This window comes from Scleropages formosus, chromosome 12 (genome assembly GCF_900964775.1).
Source record: "Scleropages formosus chromosome 12, fSclFor1.1, whole genome shotgun sequence".
In the NCBI taxonomy this organism is placed as follows: domain Eukaryota; kingdom Metazoa; phylum Chordata; class Actinopteri; order Osteoglossiformes; family Osteoglossidae; genus Scleropages; species Scleropages formosus.
The window spans coordinates 28,316,366-28,335,809 of NC_041817.1; the positions used below are offsets into that span (position 1 = coordinate 28,316,366).

The following is a 19,444-nucleotide window of genomic DNA, read 5'->3' on the forward strand; positions in this document are numbered from 1 at the left end:
GGGTCCCGTGGCCGAGAGCTTGTCGGAATGACATATGGCAAAGGTTGCTCTTGATTATTTTAAGAAGCCGGCATCGCCCGTGCAGGGCTCAGCTGTCAGCGTGCGGCAATAAGACACGTCTCGTGTGCTTCGGGAAACAAACGTCGGTGAATGATGGACGGGCTGAGCCACCTACCACAGACACACGGCTCCGGGCTGCAGGCCCACAACCCGCCGGGGGTCACCGTTACTTTGCATTCTGCCAAAACGGCACGATTCCAAAGGACTGCAGTCGTGAGCACCTGCTGACGTACAGACGGGCAATGGAACATGGTGCACTCACAAGGGACCTCAAGACCGCAGGTAGGCGAGTGGTTAAGGTAACGGACTGAGGCCTACAAGATCAAATCCCACTGCCACTCCAACCACTGCTGCAGGACCCTTGAGGAGGGAACGCACCCTGAATTGCTCCAGCCGTCAGTCCCTGCAACACTAAAGCGATGAAAGAGCTCTGCGATACCTGGAAGTGCACGTGTGCATCGAACCCCCAGCGAGCGGCACAACGGCCAGGAGGTGGTCTGATCCAGAACACAGCGAGCCGTCTTTCCTTCTGGGGAACGATGGCGAAGGGTCCGAAGTCGAACTCCAGTGGTTCTCGGTGTCGACCCCCGCTGTGGTGCAATGAGCTCCCACACTGAAGAAGGGTCTCGAACCCATCTCTTTGAGAGCCACCCGCTGTGATGGTCTGTGCTGAACTGTGCCCCATGGCTGCGCTCGATGTGTCCGTGTGAAGTACCGCTTTTCACTGTATCTCGCCTCTCTTGACAGTTATTTTATTTTGTCCTTCAACAGTTAAGACCGTCTACCCCCCCATCCCCCCGGTCCACCTTAAGAGGCACTTGAGGAGGGACTTCACCTCCATGTTGGATTTACACTCCGACGGTCTCGACCGAGCCTCGCGCGCACTGCGCTTCACCGGAAGGAGCAGCGGGGGAGCGCGAGAGGGGGGGATTCTCTGCTGGGGGCGGAGGGGGGGGGAGGAACATGGCGGACGGCGGCGGAGACCTGGACGGAGACGATGATCCGCCCAACATCATCGGCTACCCGGTGGTGACGGTTTCGAGCGCAGGTACCGCGAGCAGCGCCGTCCCAGCACAGCCAGCGCGTGCATGCCCTCGCCCCCCTCCAACGCCCCACGCACTCACACACTCGCACGCACAGAGCGCCGCTCTCTTGTTCGTTCGTTACCGGTTCCACTCCGTTTGGGTCAGTTTGTCCTACAAATGGGCGGAGCCCCGGATCGGATGGGTTCGGTTCGGAGCGAAAGTGTGGTACAAAAAAGACGGTAAAAGCGACGGGAACCTCGTCCATCTCCGTCCGTCAGCGACTCTCGGAGCGCCGCGCCGCGCCGCGGCACTTAGAGCTCATTAGAATACTGGCTGTTCATTGGCTCCCGGCTTGAGTGATTGACACCAGGTGGCCGCGCCCACCGCGCGCAGCCCGCTCTTCACAGCCTTGCCAGCGCTGCTTGTTTGAGTGACGCGCCAGTCGGTGCTCTGCTCCAGTTCCAGTCTCGATAAGCGCTTGTCCTGGTAGGGGTCGCGGTGAACCGAAGCCTATCCCGGAAGCATTGGGCGCGGGGGAGGGGCGGTACCCCTCTTGACGGGACGCCAGTCTGTTGCAGGGTAGCCACGCCCACACACACTACAGGTAATTAAGCGTCACCAGTCCACCTGAAGGGCATGTCTTTGGACTGTGGGAGGAAACCAGAGCGACAGGGTTAAAGAGACACGGGAAGAACATGCAAACTCCACACAGACGTCAGTTTCGAAGCCTTGTTCCGTCCACCCAGCCAGGCTCCGCAGCACCGTGCCGCACCCTCATCTTTTTTCACATGATAATTTTGAATAATTCGTTGGTAACTTTTGTGCCATAAAGTTGAGAGTAAACAAAGTGCATCAACAACAGACAAAGCGTTTTAGAGACACGCACACACAGCACTATAAGCACACAGCTTGTATATGTGACGCCACCATGTTGCTGGTTCACATCCCTTCGGCAGCTCTGACGCTGAAAAGACAGTCAGGCGGTGATGTTCTCACCTGTCTGGACGTCTCGCTGCACACGGACACCACTTTTGTGAGTTGGACAGTAGAACAGCTGTCCAGCTTCACAGACTGGTGTCTCTCAGCAGTCCGGCTGGGTGTGCGGCCTGAACCTGACTCGGGGGGTCAGAGCCTTCGACGGCAGGAGGCCGGATGGTTCGCGAGCCCTGCCAGGGGTCCTGTGACGGTGACATCCCCCCGCAGGTCGCAACCTGAAGGAGTGGCTGCAGGAGCAGTTCTGCGACAAGCCGCTGGAGCAGTGTGAGGACATGCGCCTTCACAACGCCGCTTACGTGGGCGACCTGGACACCCTGCGCCACCTCCTGCAGGACAATACCTTCCAGAGGTGAATTCCAGTGTGTGTGTGTGTGTGTGTGTGTGTGTGTGTGTGTGTGTGTGTGCGTGCAGAGGGAAGGTGATGGCGATTTAGTGCAGGAATGGTGAAAATGTGCCTCGGTTTCATTATGAACCTTATCATAAGACCTCTGTGTTACATTTACGTTGATTTTACATTGATTCATTTTTCTCTGAGGTGACCTGCAATGTGAGGTGTAAACACTGAACTACTTACAGTGATTTACCCATTTCTGTAGCAAGGTCATTTTTACTGTATCAGTTCAGGTTAAGTACCTTGATCAGGAGTTTTACAGCAGGAGGTGGGATCTGAACCCAGAACCTATGATTACGCTCTGACTGCTGTACTAACTCTTTGGGTTATTATCCATCCATCCATCCATCCATCCATCCATCTTCCTCCGCTTTTATCCGGGACCGGGTCGCGGGTGCAGCAGTCCGAGCAGAGTCCTCCAGACTTCCCTCTCCCCGCACACCTCCTCCAGTTCCTCTGGGGGAACCCCAAGGCGTTCCCAGGCCAGCCGGGAGACATAGTCTCTCCAACGTGTCCTGGGTCTGCCCCGAGGCCTCCTCCCAGTGGGACAAGCCCGGAACGCCTCCCCAGGGAGGCGTCCAGGAGGCATCCGGAACAGATGCCCGAGCCACCTCAACTGGCTCCTCTCGATGCGGAGGAGCAGCGGCTCTACTCCGAGCTCCTCCCGGGTGACTGAGCTCCTCACCCTTTCCCCAAGGGTGTGCCCAGCCACTCTGCGGAGGAAACTCATTTCTGCCACTTGTATCCGCGATCTCATTCTTTCGGTCATGATCCAGAGTTCATGACCATAGATGAGGGTAGGAACGTAGATCGACCAGTAAATTGAGAGCTTCGCCTTACGACTCAGCTCCTTCTTCACCACAACAGACCGGTACAATGACCACATTATTGCGGATGCCGCACCGATCCGTCTGTCGACCTGCCGCTCCATTTTTCCCTCACTTGTGAACAAGACCCCGAGATACTTAAACTCCTCCACTTGAGGGAGCAACTCCCCCCTAACCCGGAGGGGGCAATCCACCTTTTTCTGACTGAGAACCATGGCCTCGGATTTGGAGGTGCTGATTCTCATCCCCGCCGCTTCGCACTCGGCTGCAAACCTCCCCAGTGCATGCTGCAAGTCTTGACCTGATGAAGCCAACAGGACCACATTGTCTGCAAAAAGCAGAGACGAGATCTCGCGGCCACCAAAACAGACACCCTCCGTTCCCTGGCTGCGCCTAGAAATTCTGTCCATGAAGATAATGAACAGAATCGGTGACAAAGGGCAGCCCTGGCGGAGTCCAACATGCACCGGGAACAGGTCTGACTCACTGCCGGCAATGCGAACCAAGCTCCTGCTCCGGTCATACAGGGAACGAACAGCCCGTAGCAGTGAGCCTCGAACCCCATAATCCCACAGTACCTCCCACAGGATGCCACGAGGGACACGGTCGAATGCCTTTTCCAGGTCCACAAAACACATATGGACTGGTTGGGCAAACTCCCACGAACCCTCCAGCACCCTAGTGAGGGTATAGAGCTGGTCCAGTGTTCCACGGCCAGGGCGAAAACCGCATTGCTCCTCCTGAATCCGAGGTTCGACTATCAGTTGGATTCTCCTCTCCAGTACCCTGGCATAGACTTTCCCAGGGAGGCTAAGGAGTGTGATCCCCCTGTAGTTGGAACACAATCTCCGGTCCCCCTTCTTAAAAAGAGGGACCACCACCCCGGTCTGCCAGTCCAGAGGCACCGTTCCCGAACTCCACGCGATGCTGCAGAGGCGTGTCAGCCAAGACAGCCCCACAACATCCAGAGACTTGAGAAACTCGGGGCGGATCTCGTCCACCCCCGGAGCCTTGCCACCGAGGAGTTTTTTGACTACCTCAGCAACTTCAGCCAGGGTAATGGACGAGTCCCCCTCCGAGTCCCCAGCCTCAGCTTCCTCTACGGAAGGCGTGTCGGAGGGATTGAGGAGATCCTCAAAGTACTCCTTCCACCGCCCGAGGACATCCTCAGCTGAGGTCAGCAGCGCACCTCTTCCACCGCTTCCCCCCTCTGAGTCGCCGGACGGTTTGCCAGAATCTCTTTGAGGCCGACCGAAAGTCTTCCTCCATGGCCTCGCCGAACTCCTCCCAAGCCCGAGTTTTTGCCGCGGCGACTGCCAGAGCCGCGCTCCGTTTGGCCCGTCGGTACCCGTCAGCTGCTTCAGGAGTCCCATGAGCCAGCCAGGCCCGATAGAACTCCTTCTTCAGCTTGACGGCATCCCTTACTTCCGGTGTCCACCACCGTGTTCGGGGATTGCCGCCGCGACAGGCACCGGAGACCCTATGGCCGCAGCTCCGAACCGCCGCACCGACAATGGAGGCGCGGAACATAGTCCATTCAGACTCAATGTCCCCCACCTCCCTCGGGACCTGGTTGAAGCTCTGTCGGAGGTGGGAGTTGAAGACCTCTCTGACAGGGGCCTCCGCCAAACGTTCCCAACAGACCCTCACTATGCGTTTGGGCCTGCCAGGTCTGTCCAGCTTTTTCCCCCGCCATCGAATCCAACTCGCCACCAGGTGGTGATCAGTTGACAGCTCAGCCCCTCTCTTCACCCGAGTGTCCAAGACATATGGCCGAAGGTCAGAAGAAACGACTACAAAGTCGATCATCGACCTCCGACCTAGGGTGTCCTGGTGCCAAGTGCACTGATGGACACCCTTATGCATGAACATGGTGTTCGTTATGGATAAACCGCGACTAGCACAGAAATCCAATAACAACTCACCGCTCGAGTTCAGATCAAGGAGGCCGTTCCTCCCAATCACGCCCCTCCAGGTGTCACTGTCGCTGCCCACGTGTGCGTTAAAGTCCCCCAGTAGAACGACAGAGTCCCCAGTGGGAGCGCTTTCCAGCACTCCCCCCAGGGACTCTAAAAAGGCCGGGTACTCTACACTGCTGCTAGGCGCATAAGCACAAATGATAGTGAGAGACCGTCTCCTGACCCGACGGCGCAGGGAGACGACCCTCTCATTCACCGGGGTAGACTCCAACACATGGCGGCTGAACTGGGGGGCTATTAATAAGCCCACACCCGCCCGCCACCTCTCACCTTGGGCGACGCCAGAATAGTGGAGAGTCCACCCTTGATCGAGAAGAGTGGTTCCAGAACCCAAGCTGTGAGTGGAAGTGAGCCCGACTACATCTAGACGGTATCTCTCAACTTCCCGCACCAGCTCAGGCTCCTTCCCCGCCAGTGAGGTGACATTCCAAGTCCCAAAAACCAGAGTTGGCGCCCGAGTTTTGGGTCGGCCGGGCACTCGGCCCCGACCACCGCCCAAATCACAATGCACCGGCCCCTTACGGTTTCTCCGGCAGGTGGTGAGCCCACCGAAGAGCTGCTCCACGTCTTGGCTTCGGGCTGAGCCCGGCCAGGCCCCGTGGGCATAGACCTGGCCACCAGGCGCTCGCATGTGAGCCCCCCCCCAAGGTCTGGCCCCGGTGACCCCATACCGGGCGGGGTAAACGAAAGCCTTGATTTTTTCTTCATAAGGGGTTTTTGAACCGCGCTTTGTCTCGTCTGTCATCCAGGACCTGTCTGCCATGGGAGACCCTACCAGGGGCATATAGCCCCAGACAACATAGCTCCTGGACTCGTTCAGGCACTCAGACCCCTCCACCACGATAAGGTGGCGGTTCACGGAGGGGTGGGTTATTATTATTATTATTATTATTATTATTATTATTATTATATAAACATTTAAAGAGGGGGTTGTGGTGGTGCAGCGGGTTTGGCCAGGTCCTGCTCTCTGCTGGGTCTGGGGTTCGTGTCCCACTTGGGGTGCCTTGCGATAGACTGGCGTCCCATCCGGGGTGTGTCCCCTCCCCTTCCAGCCTTACGCCCTATGTTGCCAGGTTAGGCTCCGATTCGCCGCGACCCCGTATTGGACAAGCGGTTTCAGACAGCGTGTGTGTTAATTGTTATTGTGGCGTGCAGCTCCGTGATTTTGGATGGGGCGAAGGAGGACACAGAGGCAGGGTTCATCTCGAACGTTTTATCTGAACACCGGCACACAGGGAAATAACGCTCTCGGTCCGAGGACCCCGTTTCCTCCAGGATCCGCGCCTCAAGCCAGCCTTCCCAGCCTGCTTAGCGCCCCCAGGCTCTCTTCTCTTTCTCCCCCCGGCAGACACAAACACCCCCTTATATTCCCCGTGCGTCCCTCAACGCTAACCAGTAAACGAACATTTCCCGCTCGGAACAGCAACGCGGATCGTTACGTTATATATTATTACTTTATGTGACGCTTTTCTCCAAAGTGTCCTACAGTGAGATGTTTCTAAACTGAGCTTCTTACATTGATCTGCCCACTTACAGCAGGGTCATGTTTACTGTGTGCATTCAGGGTAAACACAGTGCTGCGGAAAACGTCTTTGGTTTAATCTGCTGCTGATATTTCTTTGAATTATCAGATCTTCCACTGAAATCAGACCTTAGATCACCGGCCCCTGAGTGGACAAGTCTCACATTTCTTGCCGACCTATTTAGTTTATTTACCGAACAAAGTCACGGGGGGGTGAGGTGGTTACAGCGGTGCCCATGGAACCCCTCCCCAGCGGGTGGTCGCTGTGTTGAGTCGTGACCCTCTGCCCGTGTGGACGCAGGCGGATCAACGAGAAGTCGGTGTGGTGCTGCGGTTGGCTGCCCTGCACGCCGCTGAGAATCGCCGCCACCGCCGGCCACAGCGAGTGTGTGCGCTTCCTCATCGGCCAGGGGGCCGAGGTGGACCTGGTGGACGTGAAGGGCCAGACGGCGCTCTATGTCGCCGTGGTCAACGGGCACCTGGACTGCGTGCGCATCCTGCTGGAAGCGGGCGCCGACCCCAACGGCAGCCGGCACCACCGCAGTACCCCGGTGTACCACGCGGCCCGCGTGGGAAGGGTGGATATCCTGCGTGAGCTCATCAGGTGAGCCGCAGGCACACACACACACATGCACAAACTTGACTCTTCCGTGTCGCTAACCTCCAGTCCTCGGGCTCCGCCACGTCCCCAGGTACCACGCAGATGTGGACGTGGACCACCAGCTGGGCCCGAGACCCCTGTTCAGCGCGCGGACGCTCTCCACTCTGGTTGTGTGCCCGCTGTACATCAGCGCCGCCTACCATCATCTGCCCTGCTTCCGGCTCCTGCTGCAGGCCGGCGCCAACCCCAACTACAACTACGGCGGGCCGGTGAGCCGCGAGGCGCTGGGGCGTGGCCTCGCTTCCTGCCTGCTGGACGCAGCACTGCGGCACGGCTGTCACGCCGACTTCGTGGCGCTGCTGCTAGACCACGGCGCCAACCCGTACCTGGTGCCCTGGGAGGAGCCAGATCGGGACGGTGCCGGACGCACCAAGGTGGACCCCGAAGCTCTGCGCCTTTTCCAGGAGGCCCGCAGTGAGTGGGTCCTGCTGTGGGGGGGTGGGGGGGTGTCACACTCCTCTTGTTATTCTGTTATTGAATTCAGCGGATAACGTGTCATGAGACAAAAAATGAAATTCCAGTTTCCCACAGCAGTGTGTAACGGGTTCTGAGCAGCACACCGGTGTCTCTCTCTGTCTCTGTGCCCGCCCCCCTAAGGGCATCCCTGCAAACTGACCCACCTGTGTCGCACCTGTATCCGCCGGGCCCTGGGGAAGCGCCGTCTGGGGGCCATCCCGTCCCTCCCTCTGCCCGACGCCCTCAAGCTCTTCCTGCTTCACGAAGACTGCTGAGCACCTGCTGCTCCGTGGATGGAGTCGGAGTGCAGCGGGAAGGGGGCGGTCCTTCCTGTTCCTGGCCACGCCCTCTCGGCCAACACACAATTGTGTACTGCGGAGGCGTCTCTGTGGCAATGTACCATTTGCCTGAGCTCGTCTAGGCTTCTCAGTGATGTGTCTGAAGGAGTGTTTTGCCCTTCGCTCCCACGCCCCCGCTTCCCCAAGGCCAAATGTTACGGTGATGTGACGGCTGAGCGACATCCCTTTGACCCTTGGACTGCTGCTTTAAGCCCTGTTTACATTAGTGGGTAAGTGAAGGTGGCGCTGCGGTGCTCTTCTGCGGTCGATTCCCGTTGCTTTACCTTCCTCTACGAGGACGACGCTTCCTCTCCCACCTGGGAACACTTAAGGGGCCTCAGGAAAGCAAGGTCCCTTAAGGGTTCACTGTCAACCAATCGGCTCCCAGCTTGCTGGTCATGTGATCCCAAAAAGGATGTGATGGGAAAGCACACCGTGCCGGAATTCGGACGACCTTATGGTGATGGGATAGTGACAAACTCAGCATCGTGAACATGTCCAGGGGAAGGTCTGTCAAGACCCTCAGTTTAGTGCGCTCGCGTTGCCGTGCCATCGCCCCCAACCCCACCCGCTGGAATGACATGCATGCCTTCCTCTCAGCATCATGGTTCTTTGCTCTCTGCCTGATTATTGTGAATGTGAGTTGTGAACTTATTGCGTGCAGCTTTTCTACCAGGTGTGGGAGTGGCCTGTCGCTAATCAGCATCGACAATCTCAATAAAGGTGTCTGTGAGTGAAACACCACCTGTACCTGGTCCTCCTTGTGCAAGCGGGGAGTGAGAAGCAGTGATTTTTCCCTCTCTCCATTCAGTACTTGTGACTGTTTGGGTTTGAGACCATTCTTGATCCTGGGAGGGATTCAGCAGCTGTGAGGGACAAAGGGAGCTCATTTCACCAAGTCAGGGGAAAAAATGTGAGCTGATGGACTTTGGTTTTTGGGCCACTTGTGAGAGAGACCACCAAGTGACAAGAGCGGGAGGAGCTTAGCGCTCTCGCTGGCGTGTGATCTGTATGTGGGGTCACATGAGAAGATCCAACATTGAGCAGGTTCTGCTTTGGACCTAAATTTCTTTCTCTGACCGGTTCTTCTTCTCAGCAGCAATTAGTCTTTTCTAGAACCGCAGTTATAGGAAATTAGACCAAAGCAATATATCGTTTTTTTTTTTTTTTTTTTTTTTATTTTAAATATAAAAATAAATGTTTAGTGTGGAAAGTCCTATGAGTCAACGGAAAACTTGTCCCAGTAGAGATCCTGTCAAACCTACACACATTTGCACCCATAAATGGGTCTTTGATATGTTTACTGTCCCTTTGAGTTAGTGGAGATGCCTGCAAGTTCCCACGTTTCCGAGCGCACTGTGGGAAGTGCTGCGGCTGCCAGCGAGCGTGGCGAGGCCCCGGGTTCGAGTGAACTGCGTTCGCAGGGAGAGAGAGAGCCGTGCGCAGTCCTCTGCCGGCTGGATTGCGGCATGCAGGCTTGACTCCGTTCGCGAGAGCCGCCGTTGACAGGCCGCTTCCTCGAACCCGGGAATGCTGGAAGTGTCCTACCCCCCCACAGAGCAGTAAGCTACGGGGAGGTCTGTGAACAGAGTCACGGCTTCTGGTGAGAAAAGACCTTAGAATGAGGCGGCTCTTGGACGTCCTTGTGTCCTTCCACATGGCGCTATACTGTTCGCTCTTCGTGTATCAGCAGCCGAGTTACGAAAAGAGATCAAACATTTTACGGTTTAAGTTCCGTCTCTCGCAGAACTGAACAATTTATCCTCCAAACCAGTAGGTGGCAGTAAAGAGCACTGAAACGGGCGCGGCGGCCGGACCGCCTCGATTCCTCTCGCTTCCGCGGTGTTCACCGCTCGTGTCTGGGGTTCCTGAGTGTCGGTGATCGATGGGGGGTGAGAAACGAGCTCAGCGTTTATGAGGTCAATCAATCCGTCAGAGTTTGTGAAGACGCCGTATTTAGATTTCCCTCATTTTAAATTAGTTTTAAATTTAACGCAGTATGACCTTTGTCCCGGTGTCCCGAGGACAGGTCATACTTAGTAGCGCTTTCCGAACGGGGTTCGTTCGGTCTGTGGAATCACCTGTTAGTGGAGATTGACTTAAATTATCATTTCTCATGGGGGGGTGTAGGTGGTTTCCGGATGAATACGTGTAATCTAAAATTAATTAGAAAACCTGAGTAATAATGGCAGCGTTTGTGTTGGGAAAGCTGCGTGTGTGTGGCTGCGGCAGCCTGTCCGTGACCTTTCCGTGACCTTTCCGTGACCTTCGCCAATGAGTCGTGAGTGTGTGTATCTGCACCCTGCTATGTGAGTGATGAGTGTAGTTGTCCTTATATGGACTGTGTTTTACTGGGGTTCTCAAGTACTTTGTCCCTGTGACACCCTAGAGCTCCTGTCCTTACTGCACCAGAGCCACCAGAGTAAAACTACGGTATTATGAGCAGCCTGTGTGTGGTGTCATTTCCAGCTCTCTCTCTCTCTCTCTCTCTCTCTCTCTCTCTCTCTCTCACACACACACGCACACACAGGTGTCTGTATTGCAGCGCAAACTTTTTTTACGAGATGAGTTCAGTTCCAGTTCGATGTAACACTTTGATTTTTGAGAACTGATTGCTGCTGAGAAAGACACTTTTTTCACAGGTTAAACACAGAGCTGGATCACATGATGGAAATATGGAGCACTTACATTTAGTCGTAGTGTTATCAGCCCACACCTTATTCACCAGGGTAACTTACACTGCTAGATACACTACTTACAATGGGTCACTCATCCATACATCAGTGGAACACACTCACACACTATGGGGGAACCTGAACAGCATGTCTTTGGACTGTGGGAGGAAACCAGAGCACCCAGAGGAAACCCACACACACCACCCCCACAGGGAGAACATGCAAGCTCCACACAGACTGAGTTGGGACTGAACCCACATCCTCTCACACCAACCAGGTGCTGAAAAACAGCAGCACTACTTGCTGTGCCACCATGAAGTATCACTTTTTGTGCCTCGTATGGCCTCTTCCACACAAGGGGGACGAGTCCTTCTTGGCAGTAGCAGCGGACACTGGTCCATGTGAGCTGTTACCACATGCGAGTCCTGGGATGTGAGTTTCATGTTCATACAACATGACAGATAGATAATTAATTCTATCCATTTTTAGCAAAAAAAAAAAAAAAAGTATATAAATTTTTCAAAGAAACCACAATCTCATGGTTAACGGCGATTTCCTGCCATGTTGAATCCCAAAGCTGCCCTTCGCTTGGGAGAACGGTTTCCAATTCTGGACTGTTTCCCCTGCGCTCGACTGGATCGTGGGGGTGTCGGTTTCACGCGCTGTTTTATTTTCCCAAGTGTCACGTTCCATCTCGAAAGCGTCAATAATCCTCACCAACTATGAATGGCTGCCTTAGCTGTTGACCAGGTCAAAGGTCAAAGTGCCCGCGCCGGTGGGGTGTTGGCGGGGTCCCGTCTTAGAGAAGCTCACCGTCGGCCGGGGGGGGGGAAGGGCGGTGTTGGAGCTTTGTTGTGAAAGCGAGCAGGGACCCGTGTCTCCGCCGAGAAACCTCAGCAGAAAAGCCCTCGGAAGAGGGAGGAAACCACAGCTTGGCCACCACTGTGGGAATGTGGGAAACTGCCTTTTCCTGAAGGCCGCAGTCCCACACTCTAACCTGCGGCCGTGGAAAACGAGTCAAAGGGGGCCGGGGGCACGGGACCCAAAGTCTAACGGCCCCCCGGCACCACACCGCACCCCGCGGTCCTGTGAAGCCGAATCACGCAGGAGTTTACAGGGCTCTCGGTGACATCATCAACACGCGCCGGCCGACCGACACGGCACTGACGGCTCCCAGCTCCCCGAACGACGAACGCGCTTTTGTTCCTGGCCGCGTGTCGTCGCGTTTGCGGATTCGGTACGAGGAAGAAGTGAGGCAGCAGCAGAGGCAGCTGCGCTCAGTGCACCCCCACCCCCCGACCCCACTAGGTGGCGCAGCGGGGAAGGGACCTGCCTGGGCATCACTGAGGATGAGGTTTGTGGTTTTTACCCCGCACAAAAGCAACTCTCGTGAAATTCTTTAGGAACTTGAATCCAAATACAGCACAGCAGCCAGCGGAGGCCCTTCGGCTCTTGAGCTCCTCAACCGTAGTAAACAACCTTGAGGGGTTCAGTAAACACCCCCCGCTCGATGTGGGGCCCTCGGCCCTTTTCTGCACTTCTGTGGACTGTGACGGTGCAGACCTCCCCAGCGCTGCCGTCTTTAATTTGTCCTGCCTCATGGTGCAGTACGATATCGTAGCGGCAGTTTGGAGCCGTGGCCCTCCCATGATGCATTGCTGCTCAAGTTCAACAGTGTTTGAACGAATATAATAGTGTTTGCGGGTGTTGCTGTAATATAAAGATTTGCGTCGATGTTTGTTGTGTATTCAAGTGGGTAGCTCTGGGGTTATGAATGTGTGTTATTGCAGCAACCGTCAGCGGGAGTCATGTTGTCGGAATTGTTGCAGTCGCACACTGGCTACGTGTTGGCTGAAGCTGTGCTGCTGAAATGTCCTGACTCGCATTTTTCTTTGTAGCAAATGTGCAAAGGTCTTGCAATGCTTGCATTTCCCAGAGTGTCATTTTGCGAGCCCTTTGCTAGTAGCTCCGCCAACGGTGTGGTTCTGGCAACACGTCACAAAGCGCGTCAAAGATCCTCTCATTTTGCCCTCAAAGGAGTGAGACCCTTATTTTCCTGAGCTTCTCTCTGCTTCTCATTATGCTGTCAGTGAGCTCAGGATGGTGTCTCAAAGCCAAAAATATCAAAATATCCCTGTAACAGATAAAGGAGAGAGTGTCGGCAACAAAAGTCCACTTTCAGTTCTGGTATTTGTGTGTTCTCCCTGTGTCTGTGTGGGTTTCCTCAGGGTGCTCTGGTTTCCTCCCATACTCCAAAGATGTGCTGTTCAGGTGGATTGGTGACTGCCGCCCATAGTGTGAGTGAGAGTGTGTTCCACTGATGTATGGATGAGGCACCCAATGTAAGCGGTATATCTAGCAGTGTAAGTCACCGCGGTGAATAAGGTGTGTAGGCTCATAACACTACACAGAGTTCACTGGGAGTCGCTTTGGAGAAAAGCGTCTGTTAGAGGAAGTAACGTAAATGTATTTTTGTGTGTGTTTTTGGTATGACAAACTTACTGCCCTGCATTTAGAAACTCTGACCCTGATTTGGTAAACATGGTAACCTGGTACTGGCATACTGGGAGAAAGAAGAGACTGCATGACACTGGTGGTGCAGCATGTTCACCCCAGCTATGCTCACACACACACACACACAGTTATTGATAGCATTAGTTTTTCAGACCACTTATTCTTATCTGTTTATTTAGCTCTCTGCTGTATTTTATTTCTATGCCTATACTCATTTGTATATAGATATTATTTTTCATTACAAAATATTCTTGTTCATGAAGTTGTTTAAAAGCTGCTTAGGCAGTAAAAGTGTATAAAACTGGTCATGCCAGCAAAGTACATTAAAATTGAAACACAGATAACAGTCTGACCGAGGTCATATGAAGGTCACCCCAAGGTCACCCCGAGGAGCCACCTGCAAAGCCAAATCAAAGGGCCCTATGAAAATCAATTTCAATTCAATTCAATTCAATTCAATTCGACATATTTTTATAGAGTTCTTCTCACACAGTGACACAGAGCGCTGAACACAGGGGAAAGACAAACACATAAGGTTGTTGGTTATATAGTAAATGACTACATTATCAATGCAGTTATTAAAGTTATAATTATGCCTACTGGCCACGGAGGGAAGGAACAAAAACTCCCAAATGAAAGTCAAGGGACAAAAAAAAAAAAAAAACTCTTTGGGGTCCAAGTGCCAGTGGCTGCGCCCCCTGGACCCCCCACCCTCCTGGGCATTCTAGATCAAATAAGACTTTCATATCAATTTACAACGAATAATGAAATTGCAGCCGAATGTTACGTTGATGTCCCGGTTCACGCAGGTGTGTCTCGTCCATCATATGGCAGGCGGTCATCAACAATCGGCGCCGATCAATCTGATATCCCTGAAAACATTTAACTCAGTTTTGCTCAAAGCTCTTTTCCGTGGAGCCGCTCGCAGTGTCGTCAGCGCTGGGCGAGAAGCGGCGATGAATGAACGCGCTCCCAACAATTGGCCCCGTGAGAGCAGTCGGAGGGAAAACAAAGAGTGCCTTGTGCTCCCGCTCATGGGCCTCGCAGCTTCCCGGCAGGATCGCGAAAACACACAATAGCAGAAGTGTGTCGGTTTCCCACCGGAGAGGAGGCTCGGGCAGCGAGCGGCGCTGTGTGAAGTGGATGGGGGGGGCGGGGGCGTCCCCCCGTGGCCCTCCGTCACTCACCCGTTCTGTCGTAAACAGCCGAGCTCTATTTCGATTTGGGCTCGCTCCAATAAACAGGGGACCGGATCGGACCCGGCGTGTGGCTGCAGTTATTATGAGCGCCCACTCATTGTGTATTTTGTTCTGTCTCGACCCGGGGGGGGTCGGCCAGGGGGGCGAGCGGCCGAGACGGGTCCGATCGCGCTTTGGTAATGCAGCGCGTAAACATTTCAACTCCTGATGCGTTTCTGTTTATCGTGCGGCGCTTCCACATCCTGCCACCCCGCTGCCATGTTCCTGCGATGAAGACGAGCTGGGGGGGACATGGGAACCACGTTTGTTTTTCTTCCCGCACTGTTTGATGGGTTGGAGACGTGCCAGAGGGAGGCTTGGGGCTCATCCCATCCGATGTGGACCACATGTGGGCTGGAGCGGTGCCCATGGACCCCCCAGGAGACGTCCAGGAGGGGACCGCTTGTTGGCCCATCGCTCTTAGTGCCAGTGTCCCCCCCCCCAAGTCCCATGGCCTGGCAATGGGGTTCTGAGCCCACAGCCCGCCCGTCTTCAGCGCTCCGCTGACACGAAGCCTCGTACTCTGGATCCCTGCAGGGGAGACGCGTTTTTGATATAATTTCCTGTCTTTTTCTCCTCGTTTATCGTTCAGCTCCTTGGCAGCTGCTTCCGCCTGCAGCAACCTACCAAGCCGCGTCGCTCGATCTCTCGCCAAAGGAACCCAAAGCTGAGTTCTGTCCCCATGGGTGCAGAAACCGGGGGCCTCGGGGACTTGAACCAAAGGGGTAACTGTGTGGTCCGTTCCTCAGCACCGCTAAGATGCAGCTGGTGAGCAGCTCCTCCCCTGCGGTTTCCCGCCCCAAGGTGCCCCTCGGCTGTTCGGAGCACATGTCAGCGCTACGCATTTCCGAGAAAGGGTTTGCGCTGAAACGGACTCAAATTATGCTCTTGTATTTTAAGCGTTGTACAATGAAAGGCTTTTCTGAGATATGAAAGGACTGTAAGCCGCAGGATTTCGAGGCTCCATCACACAACCCTGCACGAGAGGGTGCAATACGGCGAAGCGCTTTTCAACGGTCCTTCCGCATCCCTCACTGCGGTCCCGGGCTCCTGAAAGTGAAACCCAGCATGTTCCATGTGATCCCAGGTGATCAGAAAGAGCTCATAAATCTGAGTGGATTATTAATATTTACCATTATTGATCCCCTCCGTGAACCGCCACCTTATCGTGGTGGAGGGGTTTGAGTGCCTGAATGAGTCCAGGAGCTATGTTGTCTGGGGCTATATGCCCCTGGTAGGGTCTCCCATGGCAGACAGGTCCTGGATGACAGACGAGACAAAGCGCGGTTCAAAAACCCCTTATGAAGAAAAAATCAAGGCTTTCGTTTACCCCGCCCGGTATGGGGTCACCGGGGCCCCACCCTGGAGCCAGGCCTTGGGGGGGGGGGGCTCGCATGCGAGCGCCTGGTGGCCAGGTCAATGCCCACGGGGCCTGGCCGGGCTCAGCCCGAAGCCATGACGTGGAGCAGCTCTTCGGTGGGCTCACCACCTGCCGGAGAAACCGTAAGGGGCCGGTGCATTGTGTTTTGGGCGGTGGTCGGGGCCGAGTGCCCGGCCGACCCAAACCTCGGGCACCAACTCTGGTTTTTGGGACTTGGAATGTCACCTCACTGGCGGGGAAGGAGCCTGAGCTGGTGCGGGAAATTGAGAAATACCGTCTAGATATAATCGGGCTCACTTCCACTCACAGCTTGGGTTCTGGAACCACTCTTCTCGATCGAGGGTGGACTCTCCACTATTCTGGCGTTGCCCAAGGTGAGAGGCGGCGGGCTGGTGTGGGCTTATTAATAGCCCCCCAGTTCAGCCGGCATGTGTTGGAGTCTACCCCAGTGAATGAGAGGGTCGTCTCCCTACGCCTTCGGGTCAGGGAACGGTCTCTCACTGTCGTTTGTGCTTATGCGCCTAGCAGCAGTGTAGAGTACTCGGCCTTTTTAGAGTCCTTGGGGGGCGTGCTGGAAAGCGCTCCCACTGGGGACTCTGTCGTTCTACTGGGGGACTTTAACGCACACGTGGGCAGCGACAGTGACACCTGGAGGGGCGTGATTGGGAGGAACGGCCTCCCTGATCTGAACCCGAGCGGTGAGTTGTTATTGGATTTCTGTGCTAGTCGCGGTTTATCCATAACGAACACCATGTTCATGCATAAGGGTGTCCATCAGTGCACTTGGCACCAGGACACCCTAGGTCGGAGGTCGATGATCGACTTTGTAGTCGTTTCTTCTGATCTTCGGCCATATGTCTTGGACACTCGGGTGAAGAGAGGGGCTGAGCTGTCAACTGATCACCACCTGGTGGCGAGTTGGATTCGATGGCGGGGGAAAAAGCTGGACAGACCTGGCAGGCCCAAACGCATAGTGAGGGTCTGTTGGGAACGTTTGGCGGAGGCCCCTGTCAGAGAGGTCTTCAACTCCCACCTCCGACAGAGCTTCAACCAGGTCCCGAGGGAGGTGGGGGACATCGAGTCTGAATGGACTATGTTCCGCGCCTCCTTTGTCGGGGCGGCGGTTCGGAGCTGCGGCCATAAGGTCTCCGGCGCCTGTCGTGGCGGCAATCCCCGAACACGGTGGTGGACACCGGAAGTAAGGGATGCCGTCAAGCTGAAGAAGGAGTTCTATCGGGCCTGGCTGGCTCATGGGACTCCTGAAGCAGCTGACGGGTACCGACGGGCCAAACGGAGCGCGGCTCTGGCAGTCGCCGCGGCAAAAACTCGGGCTTGGGAGGAGTTCGGCGAGGCCATGGAGGAAGACTTTCGGTCGGCCTCAAAGAGATTCTGGCAAACCGTCCGGCGACTCAGAGGGGGGAAGCGGTGTTCCACGAACACTGTTTACAGTGGAAGTGGTGCGCTGCTGACCTCAGCTGAGGATGTCCTCGGGCGGTGGAAGGAGTACTTTGAGGATCTCCTCAATCCCTCCGACACGCCTTCCGTAGAGGAAGCTGAGGCTGGGGACTCGGAGGGGGACTCGTCCATTACCCTGGCTGAAGTTGCTGAGGTAGTCAAAAAAACTCCTCGGTGGCAAGGCTCCGGGGGTGGACGAGATCCGCCCCGAGTTTCTCAAGTCTCTGGATGTTGTGGGGCTGTCTTGGCTGACACGCCTCTGCAGCATCGCGTGGAGTTCGGGAACGGTGCCTCTGGACTGGCAGACCGGGGTGGTGGTCCCTCTTTTTAAGAAGGGGGACCGGAGATTGTGTTCCAACTATAGGGGATCACACTCCTTAGCCTCCCTGGGAAAGTCTATGCCGGGGTACTGGAGAGGAGAATCCGACCGATAGTCGAACCTCGGATTCAGGAGGAGCAATGTGGTTTTCGCCCTGGCCGTGGAACACTGGACCAGCTCTATACCCTCACTAGGGTGCTGGAGGGTTCGTGGGAGTTTGCCCAACCAGTCCATATGTGTTTTGTGGACCTGGAGAAGGCATTCGACCGTGTCCCTCGTGGCATCCTATGGGGGGTACTTCGGGATTATGGGGTTCGGGGCTCGTTGCTACGGGCTGTTCGTTCCCTGTATGACCGGAGCAGGAGCTTGGTTCGCATTGCCGGCAGTGAGTCAGACCTGTTCCCGGTGCATGTTGGACTCCGCCAGGGCTGCCCTTTGTCACCGATTCTGTTCATTATCTTTATGGACAGAATTTCTAGGCGCAGTCAGGGAACGGAGGGTGTCTGTTTTGGTGGCCGCGAGATCTCGTCTCTGCTTTTTGCGGACGATGTGGTCCTGTTGGCTTCATCAAGTCAAGACTTGCAGCGTGCACTGGGGAGGTTTGCAGCCGAGTGCGAAGCGGCAGGGATGAGAATCAGCACCTCCAAATCCGAGGCCATGGTTCTCAGTCGGAAAAAGGTGGATTGCCCCCTCCGGGTTAGGGGGGAGTTGCTCCCTCAAGTGGAGGAGTTTAAGTATCTCGGGGTCTTGTTCACGAGTGAGGGAAAAATGGAGCGGCAGGTTGACGGACGGATCGGTGCGGCGTCCGCAGTAATGCGGTCATTGTACCGGTCTGTTGTGGTGAAGAGGGAGCTGAGTCGTAAGGCGAAGCTCTCAATTTACCGGTCGATCTACGTTCCTACCCTCACCTATGGTCATGAACTCTGGATCATGGCCGAAAGAATGAGATCGCGGATACAAGCGGCAGAAATGAATTTCCTCCGCAGAGTGGCTGGGCGCACCCTTAGGGATAGGGTGAGGAGCTCAGTCACCCGGGAGGAGCTCGGAGTAGAGCCGCTACTCCTCCGCATCGAGAGGAGCCAGTTGAGGTGGCTCGGGCATCTGTTCCGGATGCCTCCTGGACGCCTCCCTGGGGAGGTGTTCCGGGCTTGTCCCACTGGGAGGAGGCCTCGGGGCAGACCCAGGACACGTTGGAGAGACTATGTCTCCCGGCTGGCCTGGGAACGCCTTGGGGTTCCCCCAGGGGAACTGGAGGAGGTGTGCGGGGAGAGGGAAGTCTGGAGGACTCTGCTCGGACTGCTGCCCCCGCGACCCGGTCCCGGATAAAAGCGGAGGAAGATGGATGGATGGATGGATGGACCATTATTGATGTGACTCTTCTCTCGGAGGTGAATTACAACGTGAGGTTTTAACTCTAAGCTATTTCCCATGATTAAACCACTTGTACCGCATGGTAATGCTTACTGTACCAATTCAGGGTAAGTACCTTGATCAAGGGTACTACAGCAGGAGGAGGGATTCAAACCCAGACACTGTGGTTGAAAGGCCCCAGCTCTAACCAGTGCGCCACCTATCTGAGATCATGATGTCTTCAGAACCCTTTTATT

The 19,444-nt window shown here is 55.3% G+C and overlaps 1 protein-coding gene across 1 annotated transcript; it reads left to right on the top strand.

Moving 5' to 3' along the window:
* The first annotated feature begins 721 nt into the window (after positions 1-721).
* Positions 722-9,191, top strand: asb1 (ankyrin repeat and SOCS box containing 1). Its single transcript, XM_018743147.2, has 5 exons — positions 722-1,108; positions 2,289-2,430; positions 7,102-7,404; positions 7,493-7,875; positions 8,059-9,191. The coding sequence occupies exons 1-5, from the start codon at positions 1,024-1,026 to the stop codon at positions 8,190-8,192; spliced, it is 1,047 nt and encodes a 348-aa protein (XP_018598663.2). The 5' UTR covers positions 722-1,023; the 3' UTR covers positions 8,193-9,191.
* Positions 9,192-19,444: the final 10,253 nt, after the last annotated feature.

Excerpts from the sequence above, each read along its gene's own strand:
- asb1 (XM_018743147.2), top strand. The coding sequence starts at position 1,024 with ATGGCGGACGGCGGCGGAGACCTGGACGGAGACGATGATCCGCCCAAC. Across the intron at positions 7,405-7,492 it reads ATCCTGCGTGAGCTCATCAG|GTACCACGCAGATGTGGACG; the intron begins GTGAGCCGCAGG and ends CCACGTCCCCAG. Across the intron at positions 7,876-8,058 it reads CCTTTTCCAGGAGGCCCGCA|GGCATCCCTGCAAACTGACC; the intron begins GTGAGTGGGTCC and ends CGCCCCCCTAAG.